This window comes from Aristolochia californica, unplaced genomic scaffold, assembly GCF_029961685.1.
Source record: "Aristolochia californica isolate CCGP_79_NKW_82.1479 unplaced genomic scaffold, dmAriCali1.0.hap1 SCAF_12, whole genome shotgun sequence".
Classification (NCBI taxonomy): domain Eukaryota; kingdom Viridiplantae; phylum Streptophyta; class Magnoliopsida; order Piperales; family Aristolochiaceae; genus Aristolochia; species Aristolochia californica.
Window position 1 is genome coordinate 22,332,684 of NW_027181793.1, and position 20,895 is coordinate 22,353,578.

Here is a 20,895-nt window from a genome sequence, read left to right on the forward strand (position 1 = left end):
GCTCTTTCTATGCTTAAGTTACTCCCAATCTTTTCCCCTGGCAAAATTTAAAAAATCAAGTTATCTTACTTTTAACGAGATGCATTGGGGATATAAGATAAACAATAGGCAAGAAGTTTCTCTGTCTATGTACCATCATTTTGCAAAAGGGTTTGTGGATTCATACTTAAAAAGTGCTTATGGATCAATAAGTAAAAACGATTTTAGGTTTATTAGTTGAGAAAAAGACTTCATAACTTTGCTCATCATTTTGGATCGGGACTTGAACCCAACTTTAACACAGTATGAGAGTATGTACTTACACATGGTCCTCTACCTTAGTCATCCACTTGTAAGAGCTACCAAAGAGAGCACACACATGAGGGGAAGCATTAAAGAATAATCTAGCATGGATCAATAAGTAGAAAAAACTAAGATTTATTTAGTTGGGAAAGAGGCTTCTTAGCTTATCTAGTCATTTTCGGATAAGCTTTTAATAAAAAGACAAAAGAAACCACTTAAAAAAAAAAGGAAAGAAAAAACCACTTTTGTCGATTACTAATTGCATGAAGACTTGAATGTAGAACCTCACATCTGTGGATGATGACCACAAAGGAAGCTCATAGAATTTATTGTTAATCATATACAAATCTTCTAGAACAAACAATTTTAACCTATTTTTCTTTTCCTCTCAGTAAATCCCTTCCCTCTTGGAGCTGCTATTTAGTTCTTTATCATCTACTCGTAAGTCATGAGTATGTAGAACAGTTTGGAATGTGACAATGTTTGCGAATTCCATATCAATCATTTTGGGCATTTTGCACAAAATAGTTTTGGATAGCAGTAACAAGGGCAGACTTTATGATTGATCACTGCTTGAGTGGGATATGGACTATGTGTACAGTTGAAGTGAACTGAGCTGTTTACAAACTTACATGGTTTTTTGTCTCAAACAGACTCTATAAAGAAAACTTAGTTCTTCTTTGAAACAGATGTCATGAAGACGACAATTATGCAAAGCTTTCATAGTCTGGACTGTGCTTGGACATATGAGCATATTTATGAATGCAATGGTAATCTATTTGAATGTTTAGAAAATAAAACAAACCTTCATTTGTTCTATATGAAATGGTGTTAGATTATGATTTGTAGCAGTTTGGTTATTCTAGATTTGTATGGGATGAAACTGCAGGAGCTTTAACGGAAATTGGATTTAATGAACATTTTCTTGATTTATCTTACATTGCATGATAAGCATATCCATTCTGTAGCAGTCCAGTCTGATGATGGTTGAATATTGAGTGAGTGTCCTGAGCTTCTATACATGCTTCAAGTGGTTTACAAAAAGGAAGGGCTTATGGATTTTTCAGCTGCCCTTGAGGACTGGAGAGAGAAGCTGGATGGGAAATGGCATTGTGGAAATAAAGCATAAGATCATAATCACAAGTTTCAAAGAGAGGGTTGATTAAAATGATGTAAACTCATAATCAGAAGTCACCTTATGTTGGCTCATAAGAATGATGACTATAGTTGTAGTCAAAATGAAAAAAAGAGAGTGGTCATTATGGTTGTGATTTAGGTTTTAACCTGAGGCTTCTCTGAGCTTCGATTTACAAGTTGACAACCACACTGGAATAAACACAGTAACCTTGTTCTCTCTCTCTCTCTCTCTAGAGGTGGAAATTTATTATGCACAAATCTTACATAATTGAATATGGAAATCTTTCTTTTCTTTTTTCTTTTTCTTTTTGAAGACAATTGAACTCTGAATGATGTGTTGAGAACTTGTAAATATTGGTGATCTGCTCTCTTAATTCCTCTACAAGAACTTGCTCTGCTTTTTTTTTTTTTTCTTATAAGAAAAGGATTTTTTAATGAGAACTATGAGTGATTTATAGGTTTCATAGAGTAAATATACAAACTAGGAATGTAAGTGGTCTACATACTCTGTGAAAACTTTCAATAAAAAAACTGTTGTATGGTCTCAAAAATATTGAGAAAATTTGAGAAAACCTTCAATAAGAATATGAGCAGACCATACACTTCTCAAATTTTCATTTCAGAATATGAGAATATGAGAATATAAGTTCAAGGCATCCAAGAAAAAAATTCCACAGTTTTGGGTCAATGAGATGAGTAAAATTAAACTTTAAAACCAATGAAACCAACCCCAAGTCATGAGAGAAGGAAACACTAATTCCCTCACGACTAGAAACAGCTTCCAGCCCAATGTCCGACACCCACTAATCTAAATCACCAATATTTACCTTCCCTCTCGTTCTCTAAAACTTCCCAAACAGTCCACATTCTGTAAACAGAACTCCCAGCTTCCCACACCTCAAAACCAACTTCCAACCACTCATAAACACATTAAAAGCACCTGGACAGGTTACCAGAAGGCACACTCCCTCCTTGTGTGCCACCAGTGTGACAACTGCCTCATCAAATTGCAGATACCTTTGGAACTTTCACTGGAAAATTGTCAATCTCATCCATCCAGGGATTCTTCTCCTTTGCCGGATTAATGGTCCTTAAAGCCTTCCAAACTGCACTGTTACACTTGAAACCAGACCCAAATGCTATCTGCCATGTTCTATCTCCCTTCCTCATTCTCCCCTTGGCTTCTGTGCATGCCAATTCATACCAAAGTGAACTGCTGGACGTGTTCCCAAATCTATTAAGAGTCATCCTTGAAGGCTCCATATGACAATCCGTCAACTGCAAGTTCTTCTCCATTTCATCCAAAACAGCTCTTCCTCCAGCATGAATGCAAAAGTGCTCAAAGGCTAACTTAAAATCGGGAATGTAAGGCTTGATTTTCCTCTTGAAAAGTTTCCTGACAATCAATGTGCCAAAGAAGAGCAATTGTTCCGACATGGGTAACACAAGTGGGCCAAAGGTAGTTATGTTAGTCTTCAAAGCATCTCCAGCTACGGCCATGAGATCTTTTGAAAGGGAAACCCCAATCTTTCCATTCTCATCCTCCTCATGAGTGGCACAGCTGAAACACTTGTCATCTGCACCTTTATGTGTCCGAACGGTGTGAACCAATTGATACTTGGATCGGCGGCGGTCAGAGCTCTTGTTAGAAAGGAGTATAGCAGCTCCACCCATACGGAACAAGCAATTTGACACAAGCATTGACCGGTTGTTACCAAAATACCAATGTAAGGTTATGCTCTCCATGCTGATGACAATGCGTAAGAGTTGGGATGAACTTGAAGAAGATCTTTAGCCAAATCAATGGAGATCAGGCCTGCACTGCAACCCATTCCACCAAGATTATAGCTTTTTATGTTTCCACGGAGCTTGTAGTGGTTGATGACCATTGCAGAAAGTGATGGAGTTGGATTAAATAAGCTGCAATTCACAATTAAAATGCCAATATCTTTTGGTTTTACATTTGTTTTCTCAAGGAGTTCATCAAGAGCACCAAACATAACAGCCTCAGCTTCTTTCCTTGCTTCAGCCATACATGCGTTTGGAGGAACACTGAGGAGAGCTTCAGGAAGGTAAGTAGACTCTCCAAGACCTGACCTTTCAAGAATTTTACGTTGGAACTCGAGGTTCTCAGGAGAAAAGGAACCAGTCGACGTAGACCTCTCCATAAAGAGCTGAAGAGTGCATTTATGAGATTCATCAGGCTTATAGCAGGCAAAGTTGACTAGATACACAGGCCGGGGCTGATTCAGGAAGTAAAGGGTGCAGAGGAAGACAAGAAGAGTCGAGCAGAGAATGACTGAGATAAGATTGTAGCGGAGGTGGTCCCACAAGTCATGAAGATCTTGGAGAGAGAGGGTGAAAAGTTGTGCAATGATGAGAGCGAGAAGAGGGGTGAGAAAGAGATACATTCCATGGGTAATGAGATAATGGTAGCCTAATTTAACATATTTTAACTTAATAGATTGTTTGAAATCCGGCAGTCTTCTGGAAGATGGAAGCAAAGGTGAAGTGGGTCTCGGCTCTGCCATATTGGGAGACTGCTCAAGGAACAACCTGATCAGAGACTAGGATGAAGAGATCTAGCTGAAGAGATTAAGCATGCAATATATCCCAGCGTGAAAAGCCAAAAAAAAAAAAAAACAAACAAAATCTTGTAGGAAAGAAAGGGTGCTCTCTTAGGTAGAAGATGGGAGATCTAGGACAAAAATGACTCTGGAAACTCAATCGGGAATTATCAAAGTACACGGAGAAAAGCTATAATAAGTTCTCAAAAAAAAATTCGTAAATTAGTGGTGAAAAGTAAGTTTCTGAGATCAGTTCAACGAAGAGGGAGAGGACGGATGCTCAGGTACTGGCAAGTTCGAAGGAGGATACCAGAAAACTTTCCTCCAAAAGATCAAATAAAAAAAAGGACAACGAGGTTTTCACCCACTGAAAGTGATTCCTACCAACGCCCCCTCTTGAGTAATGCAGAGTCCTCTGGCAAATTGACAGCCCTGCAAGAAAGGAATGCAGAATCAATGATCAACAAAAAGCGGATATTTGAACATTGAAAAAAAAAATAAAGGAATTTCTCAATGATAGTAAAGCTCGTTACTTTCTCTCTCTCTCTCTCTCTCTTTAACTATCTTTTCCAAAAGGTTCAAAATAACAAACCAGAAATCCGTTTCTTTAGTTTCGATTAAAAAAAAAAAAAAGTAAAAGATCTGGCCATATTGAACATCCAACAAAGATTTCAAGCACAGATCGTGCCAGTTACCAATAAACACAATCTGATCAAGATCCATTACAGAAACTCATGCAGACACTCAATCTGTATTCAGACCTCCGTACCCAGATAACAAAGCAAAGGAATACATTAGGAACATTTCAGAAAACCGAAAACGCAAATCCAGTGCCAAGCCACAGTTGTCCAATCCACGAACAACTCACCTCACGCACCGATACAGCAGACAAGAAAGGACGCAGGCTCCGGCTGTTACAGAACAAATCCAACGTAAAAGGAAGCTAACGATGAAAAAGCAAAAAACTCAGAGGATCCACAAAATGCCGGGGTTGACACACTTGGATGTATATATAGGAGTGGAATCGGCCAGGAAGACGAGCTCACCGGCGGCCGCCAGCCATTGACGCCACGACTTTCCACGACCTTCGTCACACTTTTTATGTGGGCCCAGTTCTCATTTCTCGTTTTTCTTGCCGATTAACTATAATTGGTTAACCCAATTCTGACCGTTGTGGACTCTATCATAAATTCAAAAACATGTCGATCCAAGACACCTGAGAGCTCTTCTTGCTGTGCGGAAAAGCCAACCAGCCTTCCAGCCTTCTCCCTGCGTACTATGTTTTCCTTTGCATGCAAACTGGAATATAATTAAGGCTTTTAAGTGGGGAGAAGGGAGAAGAGGGAGGTGCTTCCCTCCTCACCTCCGGCCAAAGGAGAAGGAGGGCAGGTCCTCTCTCCGGCAAAAATGGAGGACGGAGGACGGAGGCCCTCTTCTATAAGGCCATAAGGGGAGTTAAAAGTCTTCTCTCTCCCTTGTCCCTTCTCTGCCGCGGGAGAAAGTGCTGCTTCTTGGGCTGCCTGCCAGCTATGTCATGAGGAAAAAATAGATATACAGTTCGTCCATGCTGTAAAGCAATAGAACAGGGAGGGAGACAGGTGAAGCAGTTCAGATGGGGAGCGGACAGGGTTTTGTCAGTTTTCAAGCACCTTGTCAGAATCAGACCGTATTATCAAAGGAAAAGGAAAACATTGCATCTGAAGGGAGCTTTTTCTGAGTTAATATCCTGTTCCATCAGCTTTGAGAACCCCTTGGATTTGTTTCCTTTTCCGAGCAGCGCCGACAGACATCCGATCTTCCCGGGGGACGTCAACCCTTCTGCTCCTCCCAGGGTTGTTAATTATCATCGGAGGTTTTAACCGTAGGTGGCCTCACGCAATTTCATCTTAACTATTAACTGCTGCTACGTTTTAGCTCGGAATCAATTGTTACTCCCAATCTCATTCACTCACTCAAACGGAAAAGTTTGATAGAAGCTTTGGCTTATAAATATAATGTTTGGTCCCAATCTCATTCACTCACTCGAACCTTCGACCATCATTGAGAGTGACCAGAGAGCCGAAGATCCAAACAGAAACAGAGACCGCCAGTGATTTTTACTAAATCTGATCGTACCGAGGAAGATAAGATTTCGTGCTTCAGTTTATATTTATTCAATAAATTTTATAAGGTTAATTAGAAATTAATGGTTAGCTTATTACAATCTCTATAGGAAGCACTTGTTTTTTTTTTTTTTTTTTACTTTTTTGTTTTTTGTGATTCATTCTTCTCCCCACTTCTTATTTCTACCATCAGAATCTTAAAATTTTGACTATCATTTAATTTTTACTAAAAACCCAATTTCTATATTGAATGCCTTTTTTTTATGCCTAAAACAGAATTTTTCTGATCTTATTCCAAAGAAACGAATTGCTTTAATATTTTATCATTTATTTTGCTCTCTCCCTCTCTCCCATCAGGTACTGTAAATACCCTCGTGTAAAGCCTCTCATCATATTAAATATTGTGGGTTTTTGCATGATAATCTTGGCATGTTTTATTATTTTATTCCAATTGGACCGACTGACCCAACTCGATAGCCGCAGGCTTCTAACCTTGTTTTGATCTTGGGTCCCCATTAAACCGCTTTGATTAGCTGGGTCGAGCCACGTTTTTTTTTTTTTTTTTATCATTCTGATCAGAATAGTAGAACCGTAGAAGTATGTGAAACCTGGGATAAATTGAAGATCATGAGCAAAATACTTACTGAATTGCGGCACCTTATAAGGGAAATCCATGAATGTCCGTTCCCACACAATGACTCTGTTCAAGAATCTCCTCACATGGACCTCGCAAGAAACAGGCGGCTAACCGCTGTAAATGGAAAGGCCTCTAGGAATAGAGGCTACAATTATTATCCAAGCACATAACACCCAAACTTTCTATTGATCTGAAACATGTTCAATGTTCAATGTATATCTAAGGGTGATACCAAGCTAAACTGGTTTGCAAACCGTTCGAGTTCAGTTTGAAAAAATATTAGCTCAATTCAGTTTTTACTTGAGTTCAGCTCCGGTTCAAACTTAAAATAAAACTCGCTAAATATAAACAAGTCAAACTTGAAATTCTCCAAGCTTAGCTTGTTAGCTTGTGGACCGACTCGTTAGCATAATTTTTTTTTTTTTTACACAAAATACCCTTTAATTTCTCTCATCAATTCCCTCTTTAATTGATTGATAGTTGTTCTTATTTACCTTAAACCTAAAAAACGATCAATCATTCAACCCTTTTGGATCACTCAACATCTAATGTTGTTATTTGCCAATGGAATAAACATTGTTGATAGAGATGTTTGCTCTTTTTTTTAGGTCTATTAAGTTGGTTATTATACATTAGTACAATCCATTATAAAGTCTTAAACTTCTCTAATCATCCCTATCCTTACAGTTCAATGGTACCAAGGTCATCACAACATCCTCTTTATTTATTATTATTATTTTTTTATATTTGTACTTTTAAATGTAGGTTGGAACTTGAACCCGAATTGAGCTCAGGTTCAAACTCAATTAAAATTTTTGGGTTTGAATTCGAGTGCGAAATATTCAAATCAAGCTAGGCTCGATTTGATGCCACCCCTATGGGTATCCATAGATCTATTTCTCTACAAGAGCTTGAATATTGCGTGTACTGTTAGTCAAGTGCACACAACATGCGTATTCATGCCCACAGTAATTTCTGCGGAATTTTAATTCCAGTTGACATCTATTTAGTCTCAGGCCATGCTTCTACTTCATATCAGGTGAGATAAGGAACCAGACAAATTTAAATTTGTTTTACTAGATGTTTTTTTCTCAATTATTTACAGCTTTGCTTACCCTCCATATAAAGATCTGTGACTATGCAAATGGATGGACTAGTATCAACAAATTTAAAAGAAAACATTCAGCAAGAAGCCATGCAAGAAAAAGAAAGAGCTTACGAACTTTTCGTTGGCAAGTCTTTAAAGGCCAGTTGACAAGCTAGGGCAAGATGGTCACTACCCCATTTCTGCAAGCAACAAAATGTTTTGAATAATGACACTGAACCTCAAGTGAAACTTCATAAAGGTACATTTCAAGATCCCTAAGTCTTTTGTGTAAATCTCAAGCAGCTAAAATTGGTCAATAACTCAACTTTTATAAGAAAACTCCTTTTAAGGATCAACCAAAATTTAAAATTCAGTGATTGCATTCTCTGGCACAGAAATACCAAAGACTAATGATCTATAATTATTTCATCATCATCATCATTTTGGAGTTGTCAATTACATTCTTCTTTGGCCCAAACGCAAGATTGATAGCAAAATTTATAATTTCGTCAAAAGTTTAAGACCACTTGATAAGCATGGAATCTAGTCTATTACACAAAGAAGAAAAAGGAGTTTTATACCAAAATCAGTTCTGGAGTTTCCACTTATTAAGAACATGAAGATGGTCAGTTCCACTAGCATATATTGCATGATGAGATGGAGGCATATAGATCATGACAACAAGGATGATGTGAATTCTTGAAGAGAGACTTCCAAGTGAGGCAAAATACAAGAGGGTTTTTATACATGCAATAAGGGCAACAATATCAATAAGAATGTAAGGATAAGAAAAGCGCAAAATTGAGAATGGCCATTGCTTGGCACTAACTAAGCTTAGGACCTCATGGCAACAAGCAAAGCACTTGACTAGGGAGGTTAGACTGCTTTCAAGGCAACAAGTCACATTTGAAGTTGCTTGAGAATTGAGACCCAAACCTAGGTTACCCTATTTCTAAAACAGGTGGCAATTAATATAAGATTAATAACTATTGGCATTGACAGACTAAAATTATAAACATTTTCTTAAGGCAAGAGGTTATCCAATTTTAATGAAAGTAACCTTTAACCACAAATAATTTTTTGCTTCTTTTATAAATAACATACAAAATGTTTGGTATGTTGAATAGTTAATTGGATGTTAGGATAAGGCCACACATCAGCACCAGGCTGCTCGCAGAAAAACCTATGCATCAGATCAACATGACAGCAGAAACCTAGTCAAAGAGTAGAGAGCCATACCCGGGTTGGAAATCCAGGAGTCCTCTGAAGGACATGTTTGGGTATCGTATCAAGAACTTTGACAGTTTGTAGACCTTCTGAAAACCTGTATTGTGTGAATTAAATGATGAGATTTTAAATTGTTTACCACAATTGAGTCTGGAGAAACAAAATTTATACCCAGAATAAACATAAATTAATCCAAAAATCACCTTCATTTCTTTTAAGTTACAAGTCAGTTACTACTTCAAAGTTACCCATCTGATAAGTTCAAAGGATGAAAATACCCTTCTGCCATAACACTAGAGTAACTCTTTTATTTTTTGGATTAGAAAAATGATAAATTGACTCCTTTCTAATATTTTATACAAATAAATACATTAATTACTTCTTCCTGCAAAACAGCATTAAGCCTCTAATGACTATTTCTTCAGCTACTACCACAAAACCAACCAAAAGTGAAATCCTACTATGTGAAACTATCAATTAATTTCAGAATCAGTATTCTGTACGAATTAATAAAACCTATTCAGTATCAATAAAGTCAGAAACTCGAAGTTACCTACCATATATAGTCAACAGTGCCCATAAATCTTCTATGGTAGCTAGTAATTTGTGGTTCTCCACCTGCATCTCTTGTTCCAGCATAATCCTGTCAAGAAAAAAGTAATTACTGCCAAAACTTTTATTCTGAATACATAAGATTTTCAAATCTATGTAAGCTCATGAGAAAATGAATAGGAACAACATCCAATATTTTCTAGAAGATTCCTGCTTTAAGAAAACTTTGTTAAAACAAAAATGTTCAGTGGAAAAAATTCAACATTGAACTATGTTAAGAAATGGTATTGAGCTATCAGGTTGAGCAATAGACCTCTTAAGTGACTAGTCATTTTGGGATGAAACCAGGGTCAATCCAATATGGTATTAGAGCAGGATGTCTGCCTATTGGCCCAATTTGCTCCCTGTAAAGTTCATGCCTTATAAATGTTGTCCACGTCTAAGGCCCGTTATCTGTGTGTATAAGCCCAGACGTGAGGGAGAGTGTCAAGAAAGTCCATTGGTTTATAAGATTGAGCAATAGGCCTTCTAAGTGGCTAGTTATTTTGGGATGGAATTGGACTCAATCTTAACATAGTATTAGAGCAGGATGTATATGTGAGCCAAGGCCCAATCTGTGCTCCGTTGAGAGTTAGTGTGTTGTATACTCCATTGGGTGGGAGTTTGAGCCTACGTCTCAAACCTGTTATATGTAGCTTGGACGTGAGAGAGAGTGTTGAGTGGGAATAATCCAACATTGAGATATGTTCAGAAATGGTATTTGGGTTATAAGGTTGAGCAACGTCTCCCAAGTGGATAGTCATTTTGGGATGGACCCAGACTCAAACTAAAATGGTGCTAGGGCAAGATGTTTGCCTATTGGGCCCAAATTAGTAAATTCACAAGCTAAAGTTGGATCCTGACAAGGACATTTTGTTATGACGTTTTAATAGTTTCATACAAGCCATGAGCAGACATGTAGTTAGAGCCTAGAGGCATGAAAAACAAATGCCTTACTATACTACTACAAAATCTGAAATGACTTGGCAATGTGAAATATATATCACCAACTCAGAGAGCCTTGCTCAAAAGCACAAGTTTTACTAATCAACAAAAAGAGGACCAAAGATAAACAGAACCAGCATTAAGAGAAACAAGAAATTAATGCTACATGGTGGCCTGGGCTTTTGGCTCAATAATCACATGGGATGGGGTTCTAATTGTGAGGTCTAGGTTTCAAGTCTCACCACAGCCAAGGGTTGTGTGCGTGTGTGTGTGTAATCAATATTCAAAAAAAATTAACACTACATGACTATCTACCTCAACTTCTGTGTAAACACTTTTTAACTTCAAAGAATGTTCCACATGGTTGCACTCTGCATTTCCTGATGCTGCTGCCAATTCCTCTGGGGTCCACAAGTACGGGTCATAAGTCTTTTTCTCCACATCAATTGCCCCCATATCCACAGGAAGCATGGAATCATCTTCTGCACCAAGACTCAACCCATCAGACCTCTGTAAGTTGACTTGTCCCTTTTCCCCAACAATATGTTTATTAAGTTGAGAGATAGTTTCATTTTCACTTGAGTTTTCTCCATAACCAGAACCATCGGTCACATTCGTGTTACACAAGACATTAGGTAAACCAGGACATGGATCCACACCAAGACTATATGTTTCTGTATCATCTGCCTCCAACTCAATCTCCAATTTGACAAAGGCTGCCGACTGCTTGGCCTCTTCTAGAACATGTTTGTCATTGTCACAGTTAACTTCACATGTAGGTGCATCTTTTGTGCTGCACACAGGGGTTTCGTTTTCTAAAGAATAAGCAGTACGATCTCCAGAAAGATGCAATTCTTCAATCACAATTTCATCCACCTTACCAACCAATGCACTAAATTGATCTGATGCTGAGTCAACTGATGAAGATGCATTCTTGAGCTGGCCTTCTTGAGCAATTGTGGAGAGAGTTTGATCATCTGTCTTCTCTTCTACGAATTCACCTGAGACCTTGTCAGTGTGTTCTGTGAGGAATTCAATGCCATCAGCAAATGTACCCTCAGAAATCGAATCAAATAAACCTTCAGACATTAACTGAGAGGACCATGAGCTCTTCTGCAAAGATGCTTCTTCCCCATCACACTGAGACTTGCGCTGACCCCCCAATTGGGTTGGGAAACTATTCTGATTGATGTTATTTGTCTTATCAATAACCGTAACATGAGACCCATTAGGATTATTGGAAGCTGATTGAACCCTGCTGCCAAAGATCAGTTATAATTAAGGCTTTTTACATGCACATGAAGAGTAAAATAACCTTCATAAAGATAATGCTGGACTACAATACACCTTACCCTGGATAGGACATACTTGTTCTTGGGGCATAAATACAAGCAGAAGATTGTCCTGACACTTCATTCTTAGAGAGTCCAGACAAACTTAACTGCAACCATGAGAAAATGTGCTGCAGAACTACATAGAATTTCAGCTAAAATCAAGGAAAGTGGGGGATAATGAAGATTTACCTTCTGCTCCAATATGAAGTTGTATAATGGACTCTGGTCAAGAGATGGGAATAAACAAAAAACAATAGTTTTCAGTCCTCAAACAGAAACCCTCAGACATACAAATGTAACCAAGGAATCCTGAGTCAGACTTAGGACCAAACTCAGTCCCAATGAAATCTAAGTCAGTTTTCCCAAGTCCAGAATTTGGACTTGGGGTGAGTCAGCATGAACGTGCAGAAAATAGAACGAGCAAGTCTGTCCCAAATCAACCAGGTTGACCCTGCAAGTCACAATACTGTGAAAGTAACCAACCCTATAAACAACACGGAAGTCGTAACATAGATAAGCTTACCTTCGGTGTAGAGTTGAAATCACCACAAATGACAACTGGAGCATCATTCCAGGTCCTCGAAATGGCATGAGCTCGATCCAGTAAAACTCTGACCTGTTGAACATGCATCAAGCATTAAGAAGAAACCAGTATTTACTTTCCAGATGTAATAGATCTTAATATGTTTGAAAAGAATATGCAAACAATTCCAAGCTAACTAGCCTTCTAGCTTATATCTGGACAGCAAGACGAGCTGTGGAGATATTGCATCAACAATCACATAACTAGATAAGAGGAAAAATCCTCCCCCAAGTATGTTAATCATCCCTTGTGTTCAAGTCGAACTACACAATTCTACTGCCAAGTATCTTGCCAAACCAAAAAATAAAAAGGAAATTCATTGAAACAAACTACTCTCTCAATTGGCCACTAATACGTCAGTTAGAACCTCAAAATTTCTGCATCAATGTTAAATCTAGTCTAGAACAACTAATTAAAAAGAAAGTTTTTATGGTAAGTTTCCAAAACATAAATCACCTATACACATTTATTTCTGTAGAAATAATTCATATGCATAATGTACAAGTTATCATCCATCCAGTTGATATGTGAAGCGCCCTGTCTGAAAATTCAGAAGTTCAGACTTCACCAAAAGAATTATACTGCACTCTAAAGCGGTACACAGAACAAAACCAGATTACATATCACATACAGAAAGAAATGTCCAATAACATAAAGAGAAAAAACATAAGAGGCAGAAGCACATGATTAAAGACGAAGACTATGGTTAGATAGATGAAATAGTTAGTAACACAACAGTATATGTTTGGAGGAAATATGAGAAGTGGAAGTCTGAGAACTAAGCATTTCCAAAATAGGGTTCAGGCAAAACTGTTATAGACTCTTTAGACGAGAGTTTTGTATAAATAAGGAAATATCTCATTGTATGAAGTTTGGCACATTTCATACGGTAGATAGTTTCTAATTTAGACGAAACTCGTGGAAACTAGGATAGAAAGACTGACTTTTTAATGGTTTTTTAGAATAAATTGAACTCTAAGGAGACTAAGTACTTTTAGATTGTTCAAGGGACTCATTATAAGAGACTCTCTATTAACATGCAACTCTCTCGATGACCAGCACTCACTTAAGTAAACAATAAGGCACTTAACTAGAACACTGGACCACGTGCTAAAATAACCTTGAGAGAACTAAGATATATTAGTAAAGATAGGTTTGAGTAACACTTGCCACATGTGAACCCACTAAATCTACGTAATGACCTTTATATCATCAGTCAAGATTAATTAGTGCAGATAGGTCTCACTTAACCACCTATTGACCTTTATATCATCAGTCAAGACACCTTGGGTTGGCTCACACCAATAAAGAAGATTGTATTGATGAAAGATGATTAGATGGCTTGTGGAACTCCCTATCTATAGTTGGGAGAGTAGCTAATTCTACAATTTCAATGTGGGATTAAGTATTGGGAGTGCACTTGCTTGGGAGGTAAGCAAGCTTCTCCTATTTTTTCTCTGGCCGAGTTGGCATCACTTCTAAAGCCTTCTCTGAACAATTTTGCCCTAGCTTGGCTGGTGCCTCTATCTAGAGAATTCTCAAGAACTATTTTCCCCCTCGACAAGCTAGCTCCTCCTTCCTAGGATCTTCTTTGACTCTTTTACCCCTCCACTGGTGGCACCACCTTTCTGTGACCTGTTCTGAGAGTTTTGCCCTTCCTTCTAGGTGCCACTTGTCTCCTCCTCCTTGCTGGATTTTTTCTCTATCTTGTGCTCTGTTATTGGACCTAATTGAGTCTCTAAGACTCCTAAATTATGACTAGATCTTACTTGACTCACTCAGGAGCGCAACTTCTTTATTATTTTACTAACTACTCATTGTGGCCAAACATGACCTGACCCAAGATCGTGTTGAAGTTCGTAAGAGGAAGAGGGATGTTTGTCATTCAGACCATGAATTGTATTCTATAGCTAGAAGTCCTACTTCCTGTTGCTGATGCTAGGCCTTCAGGTGATTCAAATACTAGTTGGAATTTACATCTGAGAAGAAACCTTAATAGTTTGAAACAGCTGCTGTTTGCAACCTTCCAGCTGATTTAGAGGACCACAACTTTCAATCTAATGGTAAGAATAAGCTCAGCACAACTCAGAATCAATGTGTTGCTTTTGAATGGAAGTTTCAAGAACCTCCAAAGACGCTGTTTTTTTATGTGAAAACTGTTAAAGGAAGAGTTTCAACATCTGAGCTCTTCCTCATCTGATAAGCTCAGGAAAAAGGGAATGGGCATTGTTATACTAGCACACTTCGTGGCATCTGTGATGAGTGAGTTGATTATATCTTGATTCACTGTAACTTCTCACAAGGATTGGGCTTCATCAATATTTTCCATTTTCTTTCAGCAAGCTTATTTTGTCAATGCTCATCCATAAGCCTTCATAGATTAGGTTAGTTCTAGAAATTCTGCCATGCTTTCATTCCTTGGAGGATCTGGGTAGAGAAGAATATGAGAAATTTTATTCACAAATCATCCATGGTTGGCTGGCTCACTGATAGTATCTCTCAGCAAGTTATTTCTCGGGTTTGCACTATTAAGGTCTTCGACGAACACTCTGGTGATCTCATTCAGAGTAACTGAAGATTAGTAGCTAATCTCTCAGTTTACAGACAGCCTTGTCGACCTGCTTGGATTTCCCCTAACCATGGTTCTATCAAAATAAATGTAGATTGTGGCCCTTTCAAAAATCTTGGGGCAACGGGGTTTGTGGGCTTAGATGGCCAGATGGTTTTGTCACTCTTTCTTAAGTCAGTCCTTTGACAATCAATGATTTCACTTCCACAGAATTATCTGTGCTTCTTCGTGGATTATAGATCTATCATTCTCATTTTACAGCACCCCTCATGGTTAGGGGAGATTGGAAGTCAGTGATTAGCTGGTGAGGCAACTGATCGTGCCTCCATGTAGATACAGGAATATCTTTTGTTTGATTCGAGTCGTTTTCTTTTAATGGCAAAATGCTTTTATTAAGCTGAAGAAAATAATACACAGAACAAAGACGAGATTACAGACCCATAAGAAAGGATTTCCTGATAGTAAGAAAAGGCCTAGAGATTGCCTCTTTGGCTAGAACATTGGCTACAGAGTTTGCAGCCCTTAATTGTATTACCACGAAACCATATAAGGTTAAAAATGTCCAATACTTCTTCATGAATGAATCCAAATTGCCATGGAGGCTTGAGATTCTCTTTCATCCAGCTTATCATAGTTAAAGAGTCACCTTCGACAATCAAAGGAGCAAAAAAAATTTCAAAGGAAAGCTTGCAGCCCCAACTTAGAGCTCTGACTTCCACTTCAGCTGAATCCTTCCAGCCAATAAGACCTGAGAAAACAAACTGGACCGTGCCATTGTGATATGTTATAATTCCACTGTACCTGGATTTCCAAATGAACTTCATCAAAGCTTAATTTGAGACAACCGATAGGAGGTGATCCTAGGCTACAAGGATTGGGAGCTGATGCTATGCATAAGTAGCAACCAATCTCCAATGCTTTGATGGTGAAATATTTCAAAGCCCAAAGGGCAGAGAAAACAAAATTTATAAGGGCACCTTACAATGAGGGATTGAATGGCCACTCCTCATAATTTACTTGCATGTGTTGCAATAAAGTGGTCTCATGTTGATTGTTCAGCAAACTGCATGGCTGAGAGAGTAACAAAGGATGTTGTGACTACCACCTTTAAGTTTGTTTTTTCAGTATTCTCTAGCATTTTGGCCTTCTTAAATAAATCACACTTTCTTTTAAAAAAAATAAAAAATAAAGGAAAAAAAACAAATTGGTTAATTTTTTTGCTATCAAGTTCTCAACCATACAACCAGAGGATGTACATAAATCAAATAACTGATAGTCAAATAACAAAGTGCGATTAAAATGACATAACAGCATTTTTCTCCATTTTGTGGATAGCAATACCTGGCCAAGCTTAATGTCTCCTCTGTTAGGATTATAAAGCACATGTATGTTGCAAATAACTACTTTGTTAGATCCTCCTGAATGAGAACTGCATGAAAATAGCAATAATTAATTTTAACAAGTTTTAGGGAAAAGTGGAATCCTGTCATTACAAAATAATGTAGGAATCAAGAATGAATACATAGATTAATTTTCATTTTTTTCTTTTTGAAAATGAGATGATTTTATTAAAAGACCAAGGCCAAAAGGAGCATTACGAGGCCTGAGAGGGTGTCCCAAACAATGAGGGATTGAAGGGTTACTCCTCTAGCAAGAGAGTCAGCCCAGCTGTTAGCTGATCTCAATACATGATTCCAAGAGGAAACATTTGACGCAGGGTCCATTGTTTCGAATAAAAGGTAGCACGGATGCCAGAGGAGATGGGCATGTTTGCTGCACCAATTGATGACAACGAGAGAATCACTCTCCACAATGAGGCTACTCAGAAAGCGGTCTCTAAAAGTCCTTAGCCATTGGACCAAGGCAGTCTATTAAGCCAAGGTGGTACCATCCAAACCAAGCAGACCAAAGAAAGAGAGAAGAGCTTCACCAAAGTTGGATCTAAAGATTCCTCCAAAACCTGCTGGCCCAGGATTACTGAAAGAGTTGTCGTCGAAGTTGAACTTGATGCAACCATGAAGAGGAGGGAACTCTAGCTGAATGTGACAGGCTTTGGGTCAATCAGGGAAGCAATCAGCATCCATTTATCCTGGGTGTAACCAGCTTCAAAATGCTGAAAAAGCTTTCGGCGTGGACAGCCAAGAAATAATGTTATCCAAGGCATGAAAGGAGACAGAATTTGAGGTTGAGCATTTGCCATGGATGTGCCTCTGGTTTTTCTCAAGCCAGACAGACCAAGAAGCGAAAGCTACACAGGCTTTCAACAAGGTTTTACCTTTCTTTGGCATCGGGGAAGCCACCAATTGAACAAGGAAACTTGTCCGAGATGCAAAAGTTGAGCCCAAAGAGGTTGAGGAAGAAAAACCAAACTCTCTAAGCGAAAGGGTAATGCACCATAATGTGATTAACAGATTCATCCAAGTTGGAACAAAGCCGACAGGAGAGGTTGGGGAGTGCTGTAGCCCTCTTGCTTAAATTGTCTAGCGTTAGGATTTTCCACGAAGAGAGCTTCATATGAAGAATTTCGCTTTGTGAGAAGCTAACAAAGACCAGGCTGGTGGGGGCAGCAAGAGACAAGGGACAAGTCACCATTAAGGAGGTTGAAACTACTTGCAACGGTTCACCCCTCGCTTCTAGAGCCCAGATACAAAGGTCCTCCAAAGTGTCGTGGAAGATACATGCTGCTAAGGAGATGCAGCTGGCTGAGGGCTTCTTCTAATTCAGGATCTCTGAGTGCTCTTCTCAAGCCAAGTGCTGGCTTTACTGCTAGCAGAGATGGCCTCTGCCAATACCCGATCGGAATGTTGAGCAAGTCAGTAAGTGATAGGGAGCTGGTCTGTGAAGGGTTTCTGACTTGCCCAAGCTATCGTGCCAGAATTTGACTTTGTTGCCTTTGCCAACTTGGAATTGCCAGACCCCTTGGATCATGGGGAAGAATCAGGCAATTGATCTCCAAATGGTGGAAGCATGGAAAGGTTGCCTTCTCCTAACCACCAGCCACTGTAGTTTGTTCTGACTTTGTGGTGCACCGTAGGGGCCCAGATAGAGTGTCCCTGCAGCTATTAATTTTCCAGCACCATTTCACCAGCATAGTTTGGTTCACTGCTTTGATGCATCTGATGCCAAGGTTTCCCTGTTTCTTATGCTTGAGAACGTCCCACACCTAACAAGGTGATGCTTGATTCAGCACCTCTCTAAAGGAAGAGCCGCATCAATTTCTCTATTTTGCGAGCCACACTCATCGGGCAATGAAGAAAATACAGATAATAGGAGGGGATTCCACTTAAAGAAGACTTTACAAGCATCAGTGTCTCCGTTCTCTCAAGAATAGGTTTCTAGAGCACTTTGTCTAACCTTAAGGAGAAAAGGGGGAGACCTAGGTAGGAAGATCAAAGAGATCCAGCTTATGTTTTTGGACGGACTGGTGGTTGGGTGATGGCCCTCGTGCCACATCCTACCCACCGCTTCTTCAGCTCACCACATGCCGTGATCTCTCTGTCTCCGATGCTTGGGGAAACGACTCTTGGGATCTTCGTCTGAGACGTGACCTCACTAATGAGGAGGCCATTTCCATTTTTGGCTTGATTGACGGACTTGGCAGTGTTAAGATTCATCCCCATGTGGCTAACTGAATGACCTGGCTTCCTGATGACAACGGGCATTTCTTGGTCTCCTTGGCCTATCGTCACCTTATGGGTTGGATATGGCCTCCCGCCCCTCACTCGGCTACCATTGCTTGGAGTCTCTTGGCTCCTCCCAAGGTGAAATTCTTTCTCTGGAGTGCTTGCCACAACAAGATTTTCGCTACTGACAACCTTATTAGGCATGACAATATTGCTCCTGATCCACTCTGCCCCTTCTGTAGACTGGAGGCCGAGACTATTAGCCACCTTCTCCTTCACTGTTCTTTCGCCTGGAAGGTCTGGACTTCTATGATTAACAGTATGGGCCTCAGTTTCTGCATCCCCCCTAACCTGAGCACCATGTGCTGCTACCCCTTCGGGGTTCACCTTCCTAGTCTTGGCAAGCTCCTGTTAGCTGCCTGCCTTGCTTAAATCCCTTGGTGCCTGCAGAAGGAGAAATTTCAGGTGTTTTGATTGTGCTTTCCGCTCAGCAGCTAAGGTGATCTATACTGCTACAAGCCTCATTTCTTCTTGGATCTGCACTCGGAAAGAATTTACTTGTCTCTCATGTGCTCCTATCTGCACCAACTGGAAAGTTATTGCTTAGATGTCTGTCCCTTCTGCACCCAGCCAGGTGGGTGTTTGGGTGTCTCCCCTAACCTGCTACTTTAAGCTTAACTTTGATGGCATCACTTTTGGGAATCTAGGTTTGGCTGGCTTTGGTGGTGTGATCTTTGATCCTGGAGGCTCAACGATTATATCCTATTCTGGTCCTCTCGGCGTTGTGGACTCAACTACGGCTGAGCTCTCGGGTCTTCTTCACAGCCTCTGTATATTTCAGGATCGTTTCAACGGTCTGCTTATTGTGGAAGGAGACTCCAAAGTTGTTATTAGATGGTGCTCCTCTGCCTCCTTCCCTCCATGTTGTTATTGGCAGCTTTTCTTGACATAATGGATATGGTATCCTCTATTACTTATAGTTGGTCTCATGTTCTTAGATCAGCCAAAACGACTGCTAACACTTGTGCTAAATTAGGTCCCTCCCTTCAGTTATTCTCCCTTGATGTATTTTCTTGCTTTCCTTTGAAATAAAATCATCACCATTTAAAAAAAAAAAGGTCCTTGCATATAAGTGAAAAGAGTTCTCCCTCCATCATCGGTTTTAACCAAAGCACTTTCGTGAAGGGTAGGCAAACCTTTTATTTTCCTTTCTCAGCTAGTGAATTGTTCCACTGATCTCGTAAAAATGGTAATCGCGTAGGGTTTATTAAACTGGATATGGAAAAGGCTTTTGATAGAGTCATTTAGTCATCCCTATCTTTTGTTTGGCTGCTGCTACATTCCAATTCTCTAGCTCATTTGAGTACTCTTTTACTTCAGTTTGCTGATTATACTTTATGTTGTAGCAATGATTCTTTGGACCAGGTTTTTCAGCGTTAACATTTTGCTGACCATTTATGAGTTCATATCTGGTCACAAAGTCAGTATGGTATGCCTTTTCAGGTCCATTAGGCATAGAAAATCAGTACGAGAGAGAAATTAAAGCTGCACTAGCTGGAGTAAAAAGTTTTTTCCCACTTTTTTAGCAGTCATTTAACTGTGTTTAACTGTGGAAGGTGTTCATTCATAGTTATAAGCTGGTTGTCAGGAAAGCGCATCCTCCATGGCAGACATATTTATGATGGAGTTCTTCATTTTTTGTAGTTCTTTAGAGGTTCTCGAGACCATATCCCACGGGAAGCTAGCACAATTTCAAATGATCTAGCAAAAGCGGGTGTTTCAAGATCATATTCGTTGAGGGGCATCCTTGCTTCTTGGGGTTGAAAGATCTTCCTCCCCGTCTTTATAAACAAGTTTTTTTCCCATTAGAAAACACATCCAGGGGTATTTTGGTCATTTTACTCTCCAGCGATATTTTGGTTATTTTACCACTTCAGTGGCTAATTTTCTTTATGTAATCTTGTTCTGCATGTTAAATTATATCAGTGCTTAAATTTTCATGTACATAGGATGTGTAATTATGGAGATATAAGAAGATTAAGGTTAAGTGTATAGGGGCATTTTTGTAATTTATAATTCAAAGCACTTATTTAAGGAGTTTGGGAATTCGTGCACATTCCCAAGGATGTAATTCAGGCTCTTCAGAAAGCTCTTCTTCTCTTTAATCCTTTTTTTCTCTCAATTTTCTCCTCTTTCTTTACCTAAAACTTG

The 20,895-nt window shown here is 39.2% G+C and overlaps 1 protein-coding gene and 1 pseudogene across 1 annotated transcript in view; both read right to left on the bottom strand.

Moving 5' to 3' along the window:
• Window positions 1–2,024: 2,024 nt before the first annotated feature.
• LOC137945362 (3-ketoacyl-CoA synthase 11-like) lies at window positions 2,025–3,950 on the bottom strand (annotated as a pseudogene).
• Window positions 3,951–7,701: 3,751 nt separating this feature from the next.
• The window catches only part of LOC137946727 (carbon catabolite repressor protein 4 homolog 6), a 44,385-nt gene continuing 31,191 nt past the window's right edge, over window positions 7,702–20,895 (bottom strand). The window contains exons 9-16 of the mRNA XM_068793039.1: window positions 16,403–16,490; window positions 12,433–12,525; window positions 12,099–12,131; window positions 11,928–12,016; window positions 10,891–11,830; window positions 9,597–9,682; window positions 9,052–9,136; window positions 7,702–8,012 (exon numbers count right to left, since the gene is read on the bottom strand). Coding sequence (XP_068649140.1) covers window positions 7,941–8,012; window positions 9,052–9,136; window positions 9,597–9,682; window positions 10,891–11,830; window positions 11,928–12,016; window positions 12,099–12,131; window positions 12,433–12,525; window positions 16,403–16,490 — 1,486 coding nt within the window. The 3' untranslated portion in view covers window positions 7,702–7,940. The remainder of the gene's footprint in view (window positions 8,013–9,051; window positions 9,137–9,596; window positions 9,683–10,890; window positions 11,831–11,927; window positions 12,017–12,098; window positions 12,132–12,432; window positions 12,526–16,402; window positions 16,491–20,895) is intronic.